Source organism: Somniosus microcephalus, chromosome 16 (assembly GCF_052327205.1).
Source record: "Somniosus microcephalus isolate GS21.2 chromosome 16, FLI_Smic_1.0, whole genome shotgun sequence".
Lineage (NCBI taxonomy): Eukaryota > Metazoa > Chordata > Chondrichthyes > Squaliformes > Somniosidae > Somniosus > Somniosus microcephalus.
The window spans coordinates 75,009,338-75,027,161 of NC_141002.1; the positions used below are offsets into that span (position 1 = coordinate 75,009,338).

Sequence of the window (17,824 nt, forward strand, 5' to 3'; positions counted from 1 at the left end):
GTGACAACCCGTGTATGGCGTCGAACACTTTTCGGCGCCAGGCGACTGGTACGATAGGGCGGGGAGCTCCCATGGAGACGTCGCAAAGTAGCGTGGTGCCTGCGGCATGGAATTTGATGTCGGCCACTTGGAAGCTAGAGGGGCTGGTTCTGTATGCTTGGACCTCTGGGTCCGAGGCTTGATCCGCAGCCATTAGGGCATAGTCGATTCCGAGTTGGACTGCGTGAAAAGTTGTGCGGGAGAGGCAATCCGCCACCAGGTTGTCTTTGCCGGACAAATGCTGAATGTCTGTGGTGAATTCTGAAATGGACGTCAGGTGACGTTGTTGCCGAGCTGACCACAGTTCGGCGGTCTTGGCCATAGCGTATGTTAGTGGCTTGTGGTCTACAAAAGCCGTGAACGGATGTCCCTCTAGTGAGAACCGGAAATGACGGATAGCTAGAAAAAGGGCCAGCAACTCCCGGTCAAAAGTGCTGTATTGTCTTTCGTTTCGCCGTAGTTGACGGCTGAAAAACGCCAGCGGTTGCCACGTTGCATTCACCCACTGTTCCTGCACTGCGCTGATTGCATAGTCCGACGCGTCGGTGGTAAGGGCAATGGTGGCACCTGGAAGCGGGTGCGCTAGCATGGTTGCGTTGGCCAAGGCGCCTTTGGTGTCGACGAACGCCCGGTCCATCTCGGCCGTCCAGCTGATCGGATCCTTACCGGACTTGGCCTTGAGGGCCTCGTACAAGGGCTGCATAAGCAGAGCCGCCTTAGGGATGAACCGGTGATAAAAATTGACCATCCCGAGGAACTCTTGTAGGGCCTTGATGGTCTGCAGGCGCGGGAAAGATGTAACCGCCTCGACCTTCGTCTGTAAGGGAATTGCGCCATCTGATGTGATGCGGTGGCCCAAGAAATCAATCTGCTGCAGGCCGAACTGGCACTTGGCCGGGTTGATAATCAAACCTTGTTGACTGAGGCGTGTAAAGAAGGTGCGCAAATGGCAGAGGTGCTCCTCTTTGCTAGGGCTGGCGATGAGGATGTTGTCGAGGTAGACGAAGAGGAATTTTAGGTCCTGAGAGGCGAAAACCAGGGACTATTCGACCGGCGAATAATCCCCAGCCGCTCCATCGTGTCGAACTCCGCTTTCACAGCCGCGAGCTTGCCGGGTTCGAGTCGTTGGGCCCGTGCGTAAACCGGGGAGCCGATCGTGGTGATGTGATGTTCTACACCATGTTTAGTGGCCGAGGAGGAGAAGGTGGGCCTGGTCAGATCTGGGAAATCTCCGAGGAGGTGAGTGAAGTCGTCTGGAGGTGGGAACGCACAGGAGACAGTGCGCGGCACGGCGTTACAGCGGTGGCACGGGATGGAGTGGAACGTGGCCGCATTGATCAACCGGCGGTGCCTGACATCGACCAGGAGGCCGTTGGCACACCAAAAAATCCGCCCCGAGGATGGCCTGTGAGAATTTGGCCGTGATGAATTCCCAGTGGAAGCGCTGGCCGCCGAAATTCACCTGGACCCGCCGCCGTCCGAAGGTCCGAATGGCCGCGCCGTTAGCCACCTCGAGGGAGGGGCCGTGGCCCCCAGCTAGTAAATCGAGATGTGACGCAGGTAGGATGCTACACTGCGCCCCGGTGTCGCAAAGGAAACGTCGACCAGATAGGGAGTCGGTGTTGAAGAGAAGCTTTCCCGAATTTCCGATGGCCATGGCAGCCGCGGGGCGCTCGTTAGACCTGGTCCTCCTTCGCCAGGGTGGCTGTAGATGTTTTTTTTTTGAGTGAAAAACTGCAGGGAGGGCGGCAGCATCTTGCTTTTGCGCCAAAACGGGTGTGGTAGAAGCACAACCCCACTGATTGAGGAGCTGGAGCAGCGTCCGTGGGGGATGGGCGCCTCGTGGCAGCACAGTACTGCTGTGTCACCGCGAAAATCTTGTCCGCTTCAGCAGCAAGCTCTGCGCAGTCCGTGACTTCGGACCTGGCTAGGGCAGCCTGAACTTGCTCCGGTAGTAGGCTGAGGAATAGCTCCCTGAAGAGGAAGCATTCCGGTTCGGAACCGAGGAGTGTGAGCATTTGGCTCATGAGCTCGGACGGCTTGGAGTCCCCGTTGCCGGGCATAGCGAGCAGCCGGCGGGCGCGCTCCGACTTCGTGAGCCCGAAGACCTGTAGCAACCGCGCCTTTAATGTGTCATGCTTGCGATCAGTAGGCGGACTACCGAGTAGGCTGACGATCCGTGAGGCTGTGGCGCTGTCAAGGGCGGAGACCACGTAATAATGGGTCTGAGCCACAACGATGTCCCTGATGGTGAACTGGGCTTCAGCCTGGATGAACCACACGGCTGGTTGTTGCTCCCAGATCTGTGGTAGCTTCAAGGTAACGACGTTCGTTTCCATGTTGAGTATTTTCTGCGAAAACCGTTCGCAAAAGTCGGGGTCACCAATGTAGGAATGTTTAGTTCCTATCCAAAGACTGAGGTCCACTCAGGCGATCAAACAAAACGAAGTTTAATGGAAACTAACAGGTTTAAACAAGTAACTACAGGAGAACATCGAATGTAGGTCTGCTCAGTTCGGAGGCTCCACGAGGACTGCTAGGGCGGTCCCGTGGTTGACGTCATGACGTTCTTCCCGCCAGTGGGGGATCACGTGATGAACGGCGTGACGTCATCGCGTTTACCCGCGCTGTTAAAGTAATCACGCTCTGTACAAGTATAAACAGTATAAATAAAGATACAGACTCAGGCTGTAGCTAACATGTTGTTAAAGGGAATTATGTACAAACGATCTGAGTCCTTTAGTGGCTCCGCCACAGCACTATATAAAACTCGATCCGTTATTCTTCTGCTAATGTGTAAGTGAGGTAATTTAAGCAGCTGCAAACATTCTGGCTCTGATAGTTATGTTCCTCGAGAGTCCCTTTGCTTGTATATACTTTTTTTAAGAGTCTGACGTAAAATTTTGAGTATAATAATTGAAGTGTGATAGAGAAGGACAGGAAATGTGCATTAGCCATACCATTTTACATTACTACTAGATGATCCCTTCCACTGTGAGGTGGGAGATGCAATTTTCATTTAAACGGTGGGTAATGCCATGTAATGCACAATGTATTTTTGGGCTATTGGTTTGCAGTGATTGACTAAGTCAAATTGTGTTTTTGTTACGTAGTATTCTTAGATTTGTACCATTCTGTCTGTTTTTCTGTGAAAACTGTAAATCAGTGGCCTTGATTATTAATACTGTTACTTTGCCGACAAGCTCAATTTTGATCTCTTTGGAATCCAGGATTCAAAGCAAGATGGTAGGCAAGATATAGCAGAAAGGAAGTAAATACTGCCATTTAGCAACAATGGGGAACCAATCATAGGATTTAGCAGTACTGGAAAGAAGATTCTGGGCTTTGGTAGCACTGTTCTGGGGGTTTGACACTGCAGGAGGGAGGTCATGAGCAGCACTGAGGGGGTGTTCCTGGAATTTTGCAGCATTGCAGAAAAATGGACGAATCGAGGAATTCAAACCCCAAAAGTCAAATCTTTTCACAGGGCAAACAGCATTAAGAAAATTCTACTGGTGCATGGTGAAAAACTATGCACGTGCTCAGACTGCATCATTTCGCTAATGTTAACTGACAGCTCTAGGTCAAAAAATAAACCTCAGGGACAGACTTTTGAGAGAAGCTGTGGACTTTATATAAAAAATTTAATAATGCTACTCAGAAAACTTCAGATTGATTTTAATCGTACTACTGTGAAATATGTAATTTTTAATATTTTTATTAAGTTTGAATTAAATACTGGGAAGACTGAAGCCGTTGTCTTCAGTCCCCGCCACAAACTCCGTTTCCTAGCCACTGTCTCCATCCCTCTCCCTGGCAACTGTCTGCAGCTGAACCAGACTGTTGGCAACCTTGGTGTTGTATTTGACCCTGAGCTGAGCTTCTGACCACATATCCGCTCTGTCACCAAGACCGCCTAATTCCACCTCTAACATCGCCTGTCTCCGCACCTGCCTCAGCTCATCTGTTGATGAAACCCTTGACCTTGCCTTTGTTACCTCTAGACTTGACTATTCCAATGCTCTCCTGCCCAACCTCCATCTTCCACCCTGCATAAACTTTAGATCATCCAAAACTCTGCTGCCCTTATCGTAACATGCACCAAGTCCTGTTTACCCATCACGCCTATGCTCACTGACCTACATTGGTTCCTAGTTGAGCAACGTCTCAATTTAAAAATTCTCATCTTTGTTTTCAAATTCCTCCATGCCTTTGCCCCCTCTATTCTCTGTAACCTTCACCAGCCCTACAACACTCTCCGATCTCTGCGCTCCTCCAATTCTGGTCTCTTGTGCATTCCCATTGCTACGCCATTGGCGGTCATGCCTTCAGCTGGCTAGGCCCTAATTTCTGGAATTCCCTCCCTAAACCACTCTACCTCTCTCTCGTTTAAGACACTCCTTAAAACCTACCTCTTTGACCAAGCTTTTGGTCATCTGTCTTAATATCTCCTTATGTGGCTCGGTGTCAAATTTTCTTTTGATAACGCTCCTGATAAGTGCCTTGGGACGTTTTACTACGTTAAAGGAGCTATATAAATGCAAGTTGTAGTTGTTGTTTATTTTGGATTATGGAAATTTCAGCTATTAAGGAGAAAAAGTGGTGAACAAAGGATTTGGAATTTTTTAGCAAAAAAATGTTTCCCCTGCTTCCTGTCCTAAATTTCTTACGTTACCCCATATCGATGCTCCCTTGTTCTAGACTCCACAACCACTGGAAACAGTCTCTTTCTATCTACTCTGTCTCATCTCTTCATAACTTTAAACACCTATCAAATCACCCTATTTTTCCTCTCTTATTTTTCAAGACTTCATGTTTGTGTTTTCTATTATCAGGCAGCATCCTAGTGAATCTCTGATAGACCCTATCTGTTGTCTCAACACCTTTCCTACAGTGCAGAGCCCAAAACTGCTACAGTACCCCACCTTTGGTCTGACTAAATTTTATATAGATTCACCATTACATCTCGACTTTTATATTCTATACGTCTTACTATAAAACTGTTTAGATTTATTATGGCCATATCTATTTAAGGATTTAACTAATGTGATAAATTCATTAACATTTTTTTTTAAATCACTTGCTGGTGACTGGCCCCCTTACTGGAACAAAAATGGTAGATTTGATGATTTGCCCAGCCCATAATTGAGTAAATTTTGAAAAAAAATTATTTAGCAAAAGTTGAATATAATGGGGAAAAGTGGGAATTTCTTTTACTTTCTTCTTTCCCAACAGTTTTCTCCCCTCCCGATGGTGTTGACTCTTTCCTTGCGTATGATTCTACTCATCCGTACCTTTGCTAAGAGACCATTACTCATTTATGAACCGTGAGAATGACTGCACACTATTCGACTACTAAGGCATCATAGTCAAGCCCGACCATTTTGCATTTTCTCCCCTTTTCACATTCTTCTTTCTTTACTACCTTTCAGAAAGCATGAACAATTCAGGCAGATCTCTGTGCAAAATCACTTGCGATGTCTGTCTCCAAGATAGAATTATGTGACATCTTGTGAGGCTCTATTAACAACAACAACAGGAAATCTGGATGATACATTACATTAATGAACGACTACCAGACGCCTCAAAGCGCTTTACAGCCAATGAAGTACTTTTTGAAGTGTAGTCGCTGTTGTAATGTGGGAAACGCAGCAGCTAATTTGCGCACAGCAAGCTCCCACAAACAGCAATGTGATAATGACCAGATGATCTGTTTTTGTTATGTTGATTGAGGGATAAATATTGGCCAGGACAATGTGAAACAACTTTGTAACTGTTTTGTCAAAATCTTTAGTAACTAGTCTTGAATTTAAGATTGAGGATAGAATTTTCTTGCAGTTTATAATTTTTATTTTTGTTATTACATTCTATAGTGATGTCATAAATAATAATTGGTTTCAAATTTATATACCACCAAACATTTTAGAAAAGATTTCATAAGTAACAGCAACTAATAACTGTTAACTTTCTGGTAAGCAACTCAATATTTATGCCTCTCCCTCTTGTGTTGCCAGTTCTGTTGTTTCCTATCTTGTAGAAATGAAAAATGGTATAATTTTCTAAACCAATTAGATGTAAAAGACCTATTATCCATTGCAAACTGAGTTAATCTTTTGAATGACTAATAAATGGTTTGTTGCAGAGAACGGCTGATTTGGTACAATAACAGGAAGATAGCAAAACCTCCATGACAACTTTTCAATTTGCCGGATATCCTGCACTTTCAATCTACTTATTTCTGTTGATTTAACATGTGTATTTTCATAAGGCAGTGAGATTATATTTGCACGTTAATTGCAGAACCACCTTTGACTCCATAGCCATATGTTTACATGGTGAAATAAAAAAAATAGACGTTTTATCATTTCTTGAATTGCACCTTTATTTTTTTCATATACTCCAGCCAAAGCTGATTGTGACAGCATCATTTGGAATTGAGCCAGGGAGAAGAGTAGAGTATTTACCACTGTTGGAAAAAGCTTTGGAAATGAGTCAACACAAGCCAGATAAAGTCATAATCTACAACCGACATAACATGGTGAGTATCAGACTCAAACTGCTGACATTTTGACAGAAAACCCACCCCTTTGATCAAGTCTTTGGCCACCCTGCTTACTATCTCCTTCGGCTCGCCATCCATGTTTTTGAGTACATCTCTGTGAAGCGTCTTAGGACGTTTTCTTTGTTAGGGATACTATACACATGCAAGTTGTTGTTGTATTTGTCTTGCGAGTGCCCACACTTATTTCCAGCAGCTGGTCATTGATTAGAAAATGGGAGCAGGAACTCTGGCAAATTATTTCTCCCAAACCCAAAAGTGCTGGCCCATGTGTATTCCTTTCCCCATAATTGCTTCAACTGAGATCACCTAATTCTGCGCACATCAAGAATCAAGCCTGGCACCTTTCTGGTGTGTATGGCTCAGCTACATGTCAAACCATTGGGGAACCTTCAAACGTATATTTTTGATTTGACACTGTTTATTATGAAATAGCCATTTATCCATTAGTGGGATGGTAATTCAGCACAGTGTACTTCCACCTCCATGACCTAGATTTGAGTCCAGCCGAACCTGATGAGATGACCGTCTTCTTTTAGGCCGCGATTTCGCAAGCTGTGGTGAATTCGGCGTGGCCGGAGCAGACAGCGGCTGCAAACACCGCACCTGTCTTCATCCCGCCTCCTCAGAGTGATTTTTCTCTGATTGGGCTTGCTAAGCCCGCCCTGCGAGGCTCCTAGCCAATTAAAAGGAAGCGGGTCTGATGATGTCATCAGCCAATTCCCTTAAAGGGGCCATGTCCAAATTCATTTTGACAGTTGTGCTGTCTGTATTCTATAGCATTGAGGTGCTGCAAACACTGTCAACTGGTGTATGGTTGCACCCAGGCTCTCCCATGACTCCCTCCATATGCTTAAAATATGCTTAAATTATGCTTATGGAGGGAGTCACAGCACACGGGGAAGTCCTCTTCCCTTCCCATTGGCAGAAGAGACCTCCCCAGGAGATCAACGCAGCCTGGTTGCACGTTGCACAGCAGGACACAAGCAGGCATGTTGTCAGGAGGACCTGGCTGCAGTGGCGCAAACCTTTCAATGATCTCAGTAGATCACGAAACGTTACTGCAAAGCCACACTTAGCCTCATCCTCCTGTGCCACTCATCACAACCCCATCACTCTGCCTTCCCTACCCTACGCCTGCACATCCTGACACCAACTTATCTTGCACCTCCATCCATCCCTCTCTATGTACATTATCACTTCCCCATTGCACTAGCCACCCCTCACACTCACCCTCATCCTAGTCCAATCATAACAACTAACAACACACAGGATAGGCACTTGGGTGTTTTAGCCAATGGTCGTGTAAACTTTCTGTTAATGTATTGCCAAGCATTGAAATCCTTATTGTCACCACTTTGCTGCTTGGACAGATTTGTTAATGGTGAGACATAATGCCCGCACCCCCCACCCCCAATGGTGGTGAGTGTGAAAGGAATGGCTTGGTCATTGTAGGGATGCTTTATGGTGCTGGTGTGGGGTGGTGCCAACCTGGTGCTTCATGTGGTAGCCAAGGTGTACAGTGTTAAGTGAAGCTAATCTGGACATAGTCAGGCCATCGCTGGCGTCCCGGGCAGTAATTTGCATGGGTGATGATGCCCTGTGTCCAGTGCAGCATCAGTTGATTGCGGAGAAGGTTGGTGTGGATGTTGGTGCTGCTGATGTGCCCGGTGATGCTGGTGTTGGGGCTGATCGTTTTGGGATTCTGAGGACCAAGGTGAGATTTTTTCAAGGGCACCGATGCTGATGGAGTAGATGGCAGGTGAAGTTGAGATGACTGTTGAGATAGGTTGCTCCAAGGAGGTGACAGTGGATAGAGAGATTACTCCAAACACTTCAAAATGGCATAAAGCTAAGACGTGGGTTCCAAATACTGAAGGCTGAAGCTTCTGAGATTGGAAACTGACCAGCTGTAAAATGGCAGGTTTTAAATTACTTTTGTAGCAGTCACCTATTGAAAGAAATGGAGAGTTGGTCAGAACCCGACATACTTGCCTGGTGTGATCCCCAAGCGATGGGAACCTCGTGGAAAACTTGGCAAAATGCTTTGGAGCTGTGAAAATGGGGATTTAATTACTTTAAATACCCTCCTAACAAGTGCCGCTTAGTGCCGTGTCTGCAAAGCGCAGGCAGAAACGGCACTTGGGAAACTGACAAGGATGCGGGTTCAGCACAAGATACTGGTCCGCTGTCGATCTTTTTGATTTTGACAGCGGACCCGCCTCCAAACCCGCCCTCTGAGCACCGGCAAAATTCAGCTCTTAGTCTCTGTTAACTATAAGAATCATAAGCAAATTAATTTGTGCAGTCTCAACCGAGCTCATAGTGGGTGTTAATTCACAGCAAGAGACTGCCTGTAATTTTGCACAAATTAATATTAGATTTCATTGTGTGAAATGATTTGAAAGGTTGTAATGGTGTGATAAAATGCTATATCAATGCATTTTTCTCTTTATTTGCATTGGCAGTCTCACTTGGAAAGGGTATAGATATGTGTATGGCTCGTGCAGGAAATGGAAAATTCATTCAATTCTGAGGTTGGGGTTGGGCAGAGAATATCCTATATAGAAGAAAGTTTCATTTTACAGCACTAATGAATCGAAATAAAATTAAGTAGCCATTTGATCTACAATTGATACAACTTGAGAAAAATTCAACAGATTTCATGGTAAAAATTATCTATTCGGCAATGTATTTCTGATTGTATATTTTTAAATTATGTTGTAGGAAAGTGCTCATTTGACCTCTGGTCATGAGTTAGACTGGGATGAAGAGGTTTCTGCTGCTCAGTGTCACGACTGTGTCCCAGTGTCTTCAGACCATCCCTTGTATATCCTTTATACATCAGGGACTACAGGAATGCCAAAGGTACAAAATCCTTGTCTTGGCTTGGGTTTCCTTGTAGAAATTTCAACAGTACAGACTTGTAGTTAGTGTACCACATGAGTTTATTTTGAAAGATGCTAAAGATTTTCTGTTATATTTTATAACTGTTAAAGAGAATTGTACATTTGATATGAATACAGGTTTAAAATTTTGATGATTAATATCATACCCAACAAATTATGAATGTCAATGTTGCCTAGAACGTTTTGCATATTTCTCAAATGACATCCTATGTGACTGTGACCATGGTAAACTATCCCCCCTTGTCCTTATCCACTTGTCTGCAGCCTTTGACACAGTTGACCACTCCATCCTCCTCCAACGCCTCTCCTCTGTCGTCCAGCTGGGTGGGACTGCACTCGCCTGGTTCCATTCTTATCTAGCCAGTTGTAGCCAGAGAATCACCTGCAATGGCTTCTCTTCCTGCTCCCGCACCATTACCTCTGGAGTCCGCCAAGGATCTATCCTTGGCCCCCCTCCTATTTGTCATCTACATGCTGCCCCTCAGCGACAACATCCGAAAACACGCTAGGTTCCACATGTATGCCGTCGACGCCCAGCTCCACCTCACCACCACCTCTCTCAACCACACCACAGTCTCTAAATTGTCAGGCAGCTTGTCCGACATCCAGTACTGGATGAGCAGAAATTTCCTCCAACTAAGTATTGGGAAGACTGAAGCCATTGTCTTCGGTCCCCACTGCAAACTCTGTTTCGTAGCCATCAACTCCAATCCTCTCCTAGGCAACTGTCTGAGGCTGAACCAGGTTGTTTGCAAACTTGGTGTCATATTTGACCTGAGATGAGCTTCCGGCCATATATCTGTGCCATTACTAAGACCACCTATTTCCACCTCCGTAACATTGCCCGACTCCACCTCTGCTTCAGCTCATCTGCTGCTGAAACCCTCATCCATGCCTTTGTTACCTCTAGACTTGACTATTCCAACACACTCCTAGCTGGCCTCCCATCTTCCACCCTGCATAATCTTAAGCTCATCCAAAACTCTGCCGCCCATGTCCTAACTCGCACCAAGTCCCATTCGCCCATCATTCCTGTGCTCGCTGTCCTACATTAGCTCTCGGTTGAGCAACACCTCGATTTTAAAATTCTCATCCTTGTTTTCAAATCCCTCCATGGCCTCGTCCCATCCTACCTCTGTAACCATCTTTAGCCTTACAACCCTCCGAGATATCTGCGCTCCTCCAATTCTAGCCTCTTGCGCATCTCCGATTTTAATCGCTCCACGATTGGCGGCCGTGCCTTCAGCTGTCTAGGCCCCATGCTTTAGAATTCCCTCCCTAAATCTCTCTGCCTCTCTACCTCTCTTTCTTCCTTTAAGATGCTCTTTAAAACATACCTCATCTGCCCTAATATCTCCTTATGTGGTTCAGTGTCAGATTTTGTTTGATAACGCCCTTGTGAAGCGCCTTGGGACGTTTTACTACATTAAAGGCGCTATATAAATGCAAGTTGTTGTGCGAACTGGGCATTTGCATTAGTGACATTCAAGCTTCTCTCCCATTTTGTTGGTTTCTTCTTCTTCTCTGTTTCCTGGAAGACCCCTGTTAGCACATCCAAATGATTATTCTTCACCTGTGAACAAGGCAAGTGTCGGCAGGTTGTTCAACCCTGAGTGCAAAACAGCCAAACCCTATCCTAGCCTTGCCTGTATAAGCTTTATATACACACTGTTACAGCAGTGCTCCCAATCAAGAGTAGAGACCCTAGCTTCTTTTCGCCTCTCTAGCCTGAGGATGCTCAGCTCTATTGTAATGGGCTGGCACCACCTCATGTGGGATCAAGTGCGCATGCCAAATGATTGTTAAAATGTTTTTCAGGGAGTTGTTCATACATCTGGTGGCTATGCAGTGATGCTAAACTGGACTATGTCAAAAGTGTATGGCCTGAAGCCTGGTGAGGTAAAGTTTAATTCCATTACTTGTGAAAGATTTTCCTAAGACTTTTTTTATAGTTGATTTGTATAAAGATTGTTTTGTATTTTCCAGGTCTGGTGGGCAGCTTCTGATCTAGGCTGGGTAGTAGGACATTCCTATATTTGCTATGCGCCACTCCTTCATGCCAATACAACCGTTTTGTATGAGGTGGGTATAAGATTATTTAGTTTTTTGCCACAGAACAGGACGCAGGGATGAACAACTTAAGATGTCAATGACAAAATTTGCCGTTGGTGGTCCTGAATGATGAGTATGTCAGGTCCTGGTCTGTGCTGAGTTAACCGATCTCAGTTAGGTGGCACTTACGGGCACTAAAATTAGCCTTAGTGCTGCTAAATTAGGGAAGTGAAAAATTAGTCAAGGTTTCCACTTCTGGCAGTTATCCAGTGAACCCACTGGAAGTGTTTCAGTATTAGGTGAATACAGGACCAGGTTTAGCTGTGATGGTCCTACAGTTGAACAACCTGCTGATGGTCACTGTCTAGACCCTCACGTGAAGGATGGCCATTTGGATGAGGTACCAGAGAACACCCAACTCTCACCTGTGGAGCCATACTGAAGCTAGGAGTCAACACCTTCCGGAAAGGAGAAAATTGATAGAAAAAGGAAAGGGAAGGAGTTGCCTTAACACCTGTTTGCAGTAAAGAGGGCTATGAACAAAATAATTTAAATTAGAAGCTACTGTAGCTCATAACATCCTTTCATTTTTGTTCTTTTATGGTGCATTTGCACTACAACTGTAGTTTCCTATGAGAGAGCCAAACTTGAACCTGCATACACTTGATGTTCACACATGCATGCTCCAGCCAGGTCACCGGATAGCAATCAGGAGTGGGAACCGTGGCAAGTTTTACTCCTGGATAAGCTAACAGCAGTGATACCAATTGTAATGCTAGAGTTTTAGTTAGACTGTAAATCCAGAATCGGGATCCGACCTGACAGTAGAGTGATACTCCCTGGAGGTAGGAGTCTCACTCTCATTTGTACGAGAGTCAGGTTGGTCTTGAATTCTGGATTTCCACTACACAAGTTTAGTGTGATACGATCATACAAAAATGATAGACAGGAAAAGCCCAACCAATCCGCCAACCTTGTTCCATACTCTCATTGTGTAACTTATGCAACATTCAACCCTCACCCCTCAACCCCAACAGCCAGCCATACAATCTCCTGGGGCGGCAACAACTTGTTCCATAGGCTGATGATTCTTTCTCTGAAAATAAATACCTCCTGACATCTGACCTAGTTCTATGCTTACGTAAATTATATACATGTTTACTGGTCCTCTCCAACCCATCTAACTCAAATGTCCTATCCACAGGGCCCAAATCTTAATCCTTTCATTATTTTAAAGACCTCAATAAAATGTCCTCAAAGACTATCTAGTCACTGTTTGTGATGCATTTAAACCTGCTTGTAATCTATTTTTTTCATCTAAGTACCCAACAATACAAATCTCTATGGTCTGCGAGTTTACAGATAGTTCCTCCAATGCTTCTATCCAGATCGTTGATAAATATGGCAAAGAGCAATGGCCCTAACATCGATCCCTGTGAGACTTCACTAGTAACCTGTCCTCAAGGAGATCCACTGCAGTTAACAACCTTCTGCATTTGAGAGTGCAACGAATTCCTTATCCAACCCAAAATTTGTCCACTAATCCCACAGGACTCTATCTTATTAAATAACTTATTGCGGGGTGCCTTGTCAAAAGCTTTTTGAAAATCAATGTATACTCGGATGAATTCTGTCAGGACCTGCAGCCCGATATGTTTTGTGGCCCTTTATTCTCACCTTCAACTTTATTGTCAACTGTACGATGTATTATTGCTAATTCAGCATTGTCTTCTGTAGTGAAGACAGATGTAAAGTAGCCATTTAAAACCTCTGCCATATCCTGAGAGTCTACTTGAATATGCCCTGAGGAATTTTTCAATGGCCCTATACAGACCTTAATCATCCTCTGATTCCTAAAATAGCTTTTTAAAAAAAAAAAAAAAAAATTGAAAATGCTGGAAATACTCAGCAGGTCAGACAGCATCTGTGGAGAGAGAAACAGAGTTAACGTTTCAGGTTGGTGACCTTTTGTCAGAACTGGAAAATGTTAGAGATGTAACAGGTTTTAAGCAAGTACAGAGGCAGGGAAAGGGGATGGGTAGGAAAGAACAAAAGGAAGGTCCGTGATAGGGTGGAAGAAAGGAGTGATTAAATAACAATTTCAGATCATAACCACTGCTCCCATTTTTTGGACCACAGCTGCTGGTAATGATTCCGCCATTCCCATTTACAGCTCCTCTAGACACATCTTTTGTTTACTTGTCCCATTACCACCCCCTTTTGCCTTGCACCATCATCCCTTTTGTCATTTCATCTCTCCTGGGGGATTCGGCCATGGTAATGCCGTTGAATGTCAAGGGGCGGTGGTTAGACTCTCGCTTGTTGGAGATAGTCATTGCCTGGCACTTGTGTGGCGTGAATGTTACCTGCCAATTATCAGCTCAAGCCTGAACGTCATCCAGGCCTTGTTGCATGCGGGCATGGACTGCTTCATTATCTGAGGAGTTGTGAATGGCGCGGAACACTCTGCAGTCATCAGCGAAGATCCCCATTTCTGCTTTGCACCAAACCTTACTTGTAGTGTAAATTCACCCATTGATTACCACCTCCTTTTCCCTTGCACCATCATCCCTTTTGTTATTTAATCACTCCTTTCTTCCACCCTATCACAGACCTTCCCTTTTGTTCTTTCCGCCCCTCTTTTCCTCCCTCTCTACTTGCTTAAAACCTGTTGCATGTCTAACATTTTCCAGTTCTGACGAAAGGTCATCGACCTGAAACGTTAATTCTGTTTCTCTCCACAGAAGCTGCCTGACCTGCTGAGTATTTCCAGCATTTTGTGTTTTTTATCTCTGATTTCCAGCATCCACAGTATTTTGCTTTTGTTTAAAAAAATGTTTTTGCTATTGCTACCACAGCGATACACTATCCAGTGTCATTTAGGCTGCTCTGATAACAGCTTTTGTTGCCTCTAGCTGAGATCAATACCTATCCCCGTTCTCCCGAAACTCTTTTCTTTAAATCTGTAAAAATATTGTACTTTAGTCTGATTTGTCCTGGTAAATGACCAATTAGCCACTTTGGCTTTGTTTTACTATATGTATCCTTTTAACTCTGTGGAGATGTATGGCTTCCTTTTACATTATTTCATTTTTCTCCTGTATTGGTAAGGTGCTGTGAAGCAGGAACTGCTTTGCACCAAACCTTACTTGTAGTGTAAATTCACCCATTGATTTTATCACCATTCCAGCCTTCGTGAACTAATATTAACTAAAGTACTGATGTAACCCTTAGATACTAGAGGCCTGATTTTAACTCTAGTTGTAAGTGCAGGGGCTGAAATGGGCACGAATCTCTTGGCCCCTTCCTCCCACATAGTGTGAGGCCTCGGGAGATTTTAATTTACAGGCCTCATTTAAACGCTGGTGCTTGGAATGCTGCAAGAACTCGGGATTTTGGGTGCCAGGAAGGTTCTGAGGGAACGGTCACCCACATAAGGTAAGTGGTCGCGGGTGGGGGGGAATTGGTTCCTGAGATGATTGCGGTACAGAAAAGAGGAAGGAAGCCTGGGGTGAGGGGAGGACCAAGGTTTCCATGTGATGCTCAGAGCAGTGGCGGGCGGCCTTGACACTCTTGAAAACCCAGCAGATAAAATAGTGATAGGCCGGTTGCATTAGGAACGCAGCAAGGAGCACCCTACCATCATTTCAACCACCCGCCTGCCCTGTTCGCACTGGGCTGGCAGGGTTAAAATCTGTTCTTGGAGTACAATAAAATGAGAATCCCCAATGGGAAGACCAACCCACTGGCCGTGTACCGATTAGGGGATCCCCAGTGGGAAGCACTGGTACACCCATCCTACATTAGTAGCACCTGCTGTCCCAAGAGAAGACGATACTGGCTTTTGAATATATATTTTCATGTAATGAAAACAGAAGATCATGGAAACACTCAGCAGGTCAGGCAACCTACCTTCTGTGGTGAGAGAAAAGGTTAATGCTTCAGGTCGATGACCTTTCATCAGAACTGGGAGATGTTATAGATGAACAACTACAAGGAGGAACAGAGCCAAGGAAAAGGGGAACAAGGAGATTAAAAAATGATCTGTGATTAGGTGAATGTCATGAGATGATTAAATGGCGTAAGTGATAATTATGTGACAAAAGGAGGCAATTATGAGAGATTAGAGAAATGTGGAGTGTGGAGTTTGCACATTCTCCCCGTGTTTGCGTGGGTTTCCTCCGGGTACTCCGGTTTCCTCCCACAGTCCAAAGATGTGCGGGTTAGGTTGATTGGCCATGATAAAAAAAAATTGACCCTTAGTGTTAGGGGGGATTAAATACGCGGGGTTACGGGGTTATGGGGATAGGGCTTGGGTGGGATGGCTGTCGGTGTAGGGACCGGGTGCTAGGGTTTGGATGATCAGCCATGATCTCGTTGAATGGCGGAGCAGGCTCGAAGGGCCGAATGGCCTACTCCTGCTCCTATCTTCTATGTTTCTATGTAAATAAAAGATGTATCCAAGACCCAGAGGATGTGTGAATGGTTACAGCAGAATAGCGGGCGGGGGGGGGGGGAACTGAAAATCTGGCAAAGTGGAGATGGTTCCAGTTACCCAGGAGTATGATGGATGAAAAGGGTTGGTGACACCAGGGGTGAAGACCAACCCACTGGCCGTGTTAGAGGATCCCCAGTGGGAAGCACTGGTACACCCATCCTGCATTAGTAGCACCTGCTGTCCAAGAGAAAATGGGAGCTGTAGTTAAGATATAAAGTTGTTAAATTCAGTGCCTACTTCAGATCCCCACTGCAACATTAGTTTGCCCTGAGGGCAAACCAACCCTAGAAATCGCCTACGTTTATAAAAAAAAAGGTAGGTTACTTACCAAGTAAACACCATCCCGAACGCTGCTGCTGCTGGCCCTGAGATCCCCGACCTCCCTGACCTCCCAAGGCCCGCGATCACAACCCCCGCCACCAATCATTTACCCATAGCACAAGCAGCGGCCCAAACTTTCAGAAACTTAACTGTGCGCTCCTCCTACAGCGCTGCCACTGATATCCGGGGGCTCCTTGCGGGGATGGGGGGGGACACTGGCGGGCGAGAATGCCACTCCCGAATTCCTAGCGCCATATCTCTTAAAATCAAAAGCTTGATTATTGCATGAACTCATTTACACATTAGCTCTGTTACTCAAGGTGGGAAATCTTAAAGGTCCAATTTGATATTTGCTGTGTAACGTATTTTCAGTCTGACGGTTGTAGCTCCTAGACTTTGCCAGATAAATAACAGTGATTATGATGTTGCAACCTGCATCTGACAGTATTCAGTGTATGAGGTTCTCTGGATAGATGGAATCATTACTTAACAGAATCTTTCCCATCTGTCATCACAAGGTTGATTACCGTAGAAGACCTATTCTCAATGGCTATAAATGTACTGACATAAATATAAGTCAAGCTAATCCTTGTGGAACAAGTTAATGACCCGATGTATACTTAAAAATTGATTATACTTTGTCCTACATTTGAATAGCATTGAAGTTAAAAATATTGCGTGCATCAGTGTTCAGATAATATCCATCCAAACTTTTAATGACTCGCCCAGAGGTACAGACTTAACTTAAATGTTGGTTATTAACTTAAATGTCTATATAATAACCTCTGTAGGATTGTTTACAAAATAGAAATAAGTTTTAGAAGAATAGAATTAGCTACAAGACTCAGCAGTTCAACATTTTGTAGGTCAGTTAACCAGAATGATTAGGAATTTCCAGGCAATTTAGTGATGATGGGATGTTAACTTTGTAGATTTCTTAATATGGAGATTCCTGTTCCTGTTCAGTTGATGGCCTTCATCTTTCAAGTCATTATTTGGAATAATATTTTAATACCTGAATTCTACAAGAACTTAACAATAGTGCAACATATGCAAGGTTGCAAGGCAGTCATTTGAGTTTTAACCAAATTAACAAGATTATCCTGTAAACCTTTTGACTTTGCTGGCACAAAAATGACAAATCAATAAGAGTTCAGCATAAAATGGAGAAGTGTAAGTGCAGCATACTACAGGAAACTTTCTGGTATCCGGCACTGACGGGACCGAGCTGTTGCCATCCCATCAAAACTGCCAGACAAACCAGCGCTAATGTTAAAACATACGGAGCTCAGAAGCTCCGTGTGAAGCAACAAACCCTGTTGCTTAGCAACAGCTTCAAAACAGTCGGCCGTAGCTTGCAAGCGTCTCTGTAGCTAAGCAACAGCTTCAGCTAGACTTTGCAGAGCCTGACTGGAGAAAAAAAGCAACGAAAAGAAAAAAAACTTA

General features: G+C 44.8%; 1 protein-coding gene across 3 annotated transcripts in view; it reads left to right on the plus strand.

Moving 5' to 3' along the window:
- Positions 1-17,824, plus strand: part of acss3 (acyl-CoA synthetase short chain family member 3) — a 125,768-nt gene that overhangs the window by 40,361 nt on the left and 67,583 nt on the right. For all 3 annotated transcript variants that reach the window (XM_086009284.1, XM_086009285.1, XM_086009286.1), the window contains exons 4-7: positions 6,443-6,577; positions 9,326-9,466; positions 11,326-11,406; positions 11,494-11,589. In XM_086009284.1, the coding sequence (XP_085865410.1) occupies positions 6,443-6,577; positions 9,326-9,466; positions 11,326-11,406; positions 11,494-11,589 (453 nt within the window). The remainder of the gene's footprint in view (positions 1-6,442; positions 6,578-9,325; positions 9,467-11,325; positions 11,407-11,493; positions 11,590-17,824) is intronic.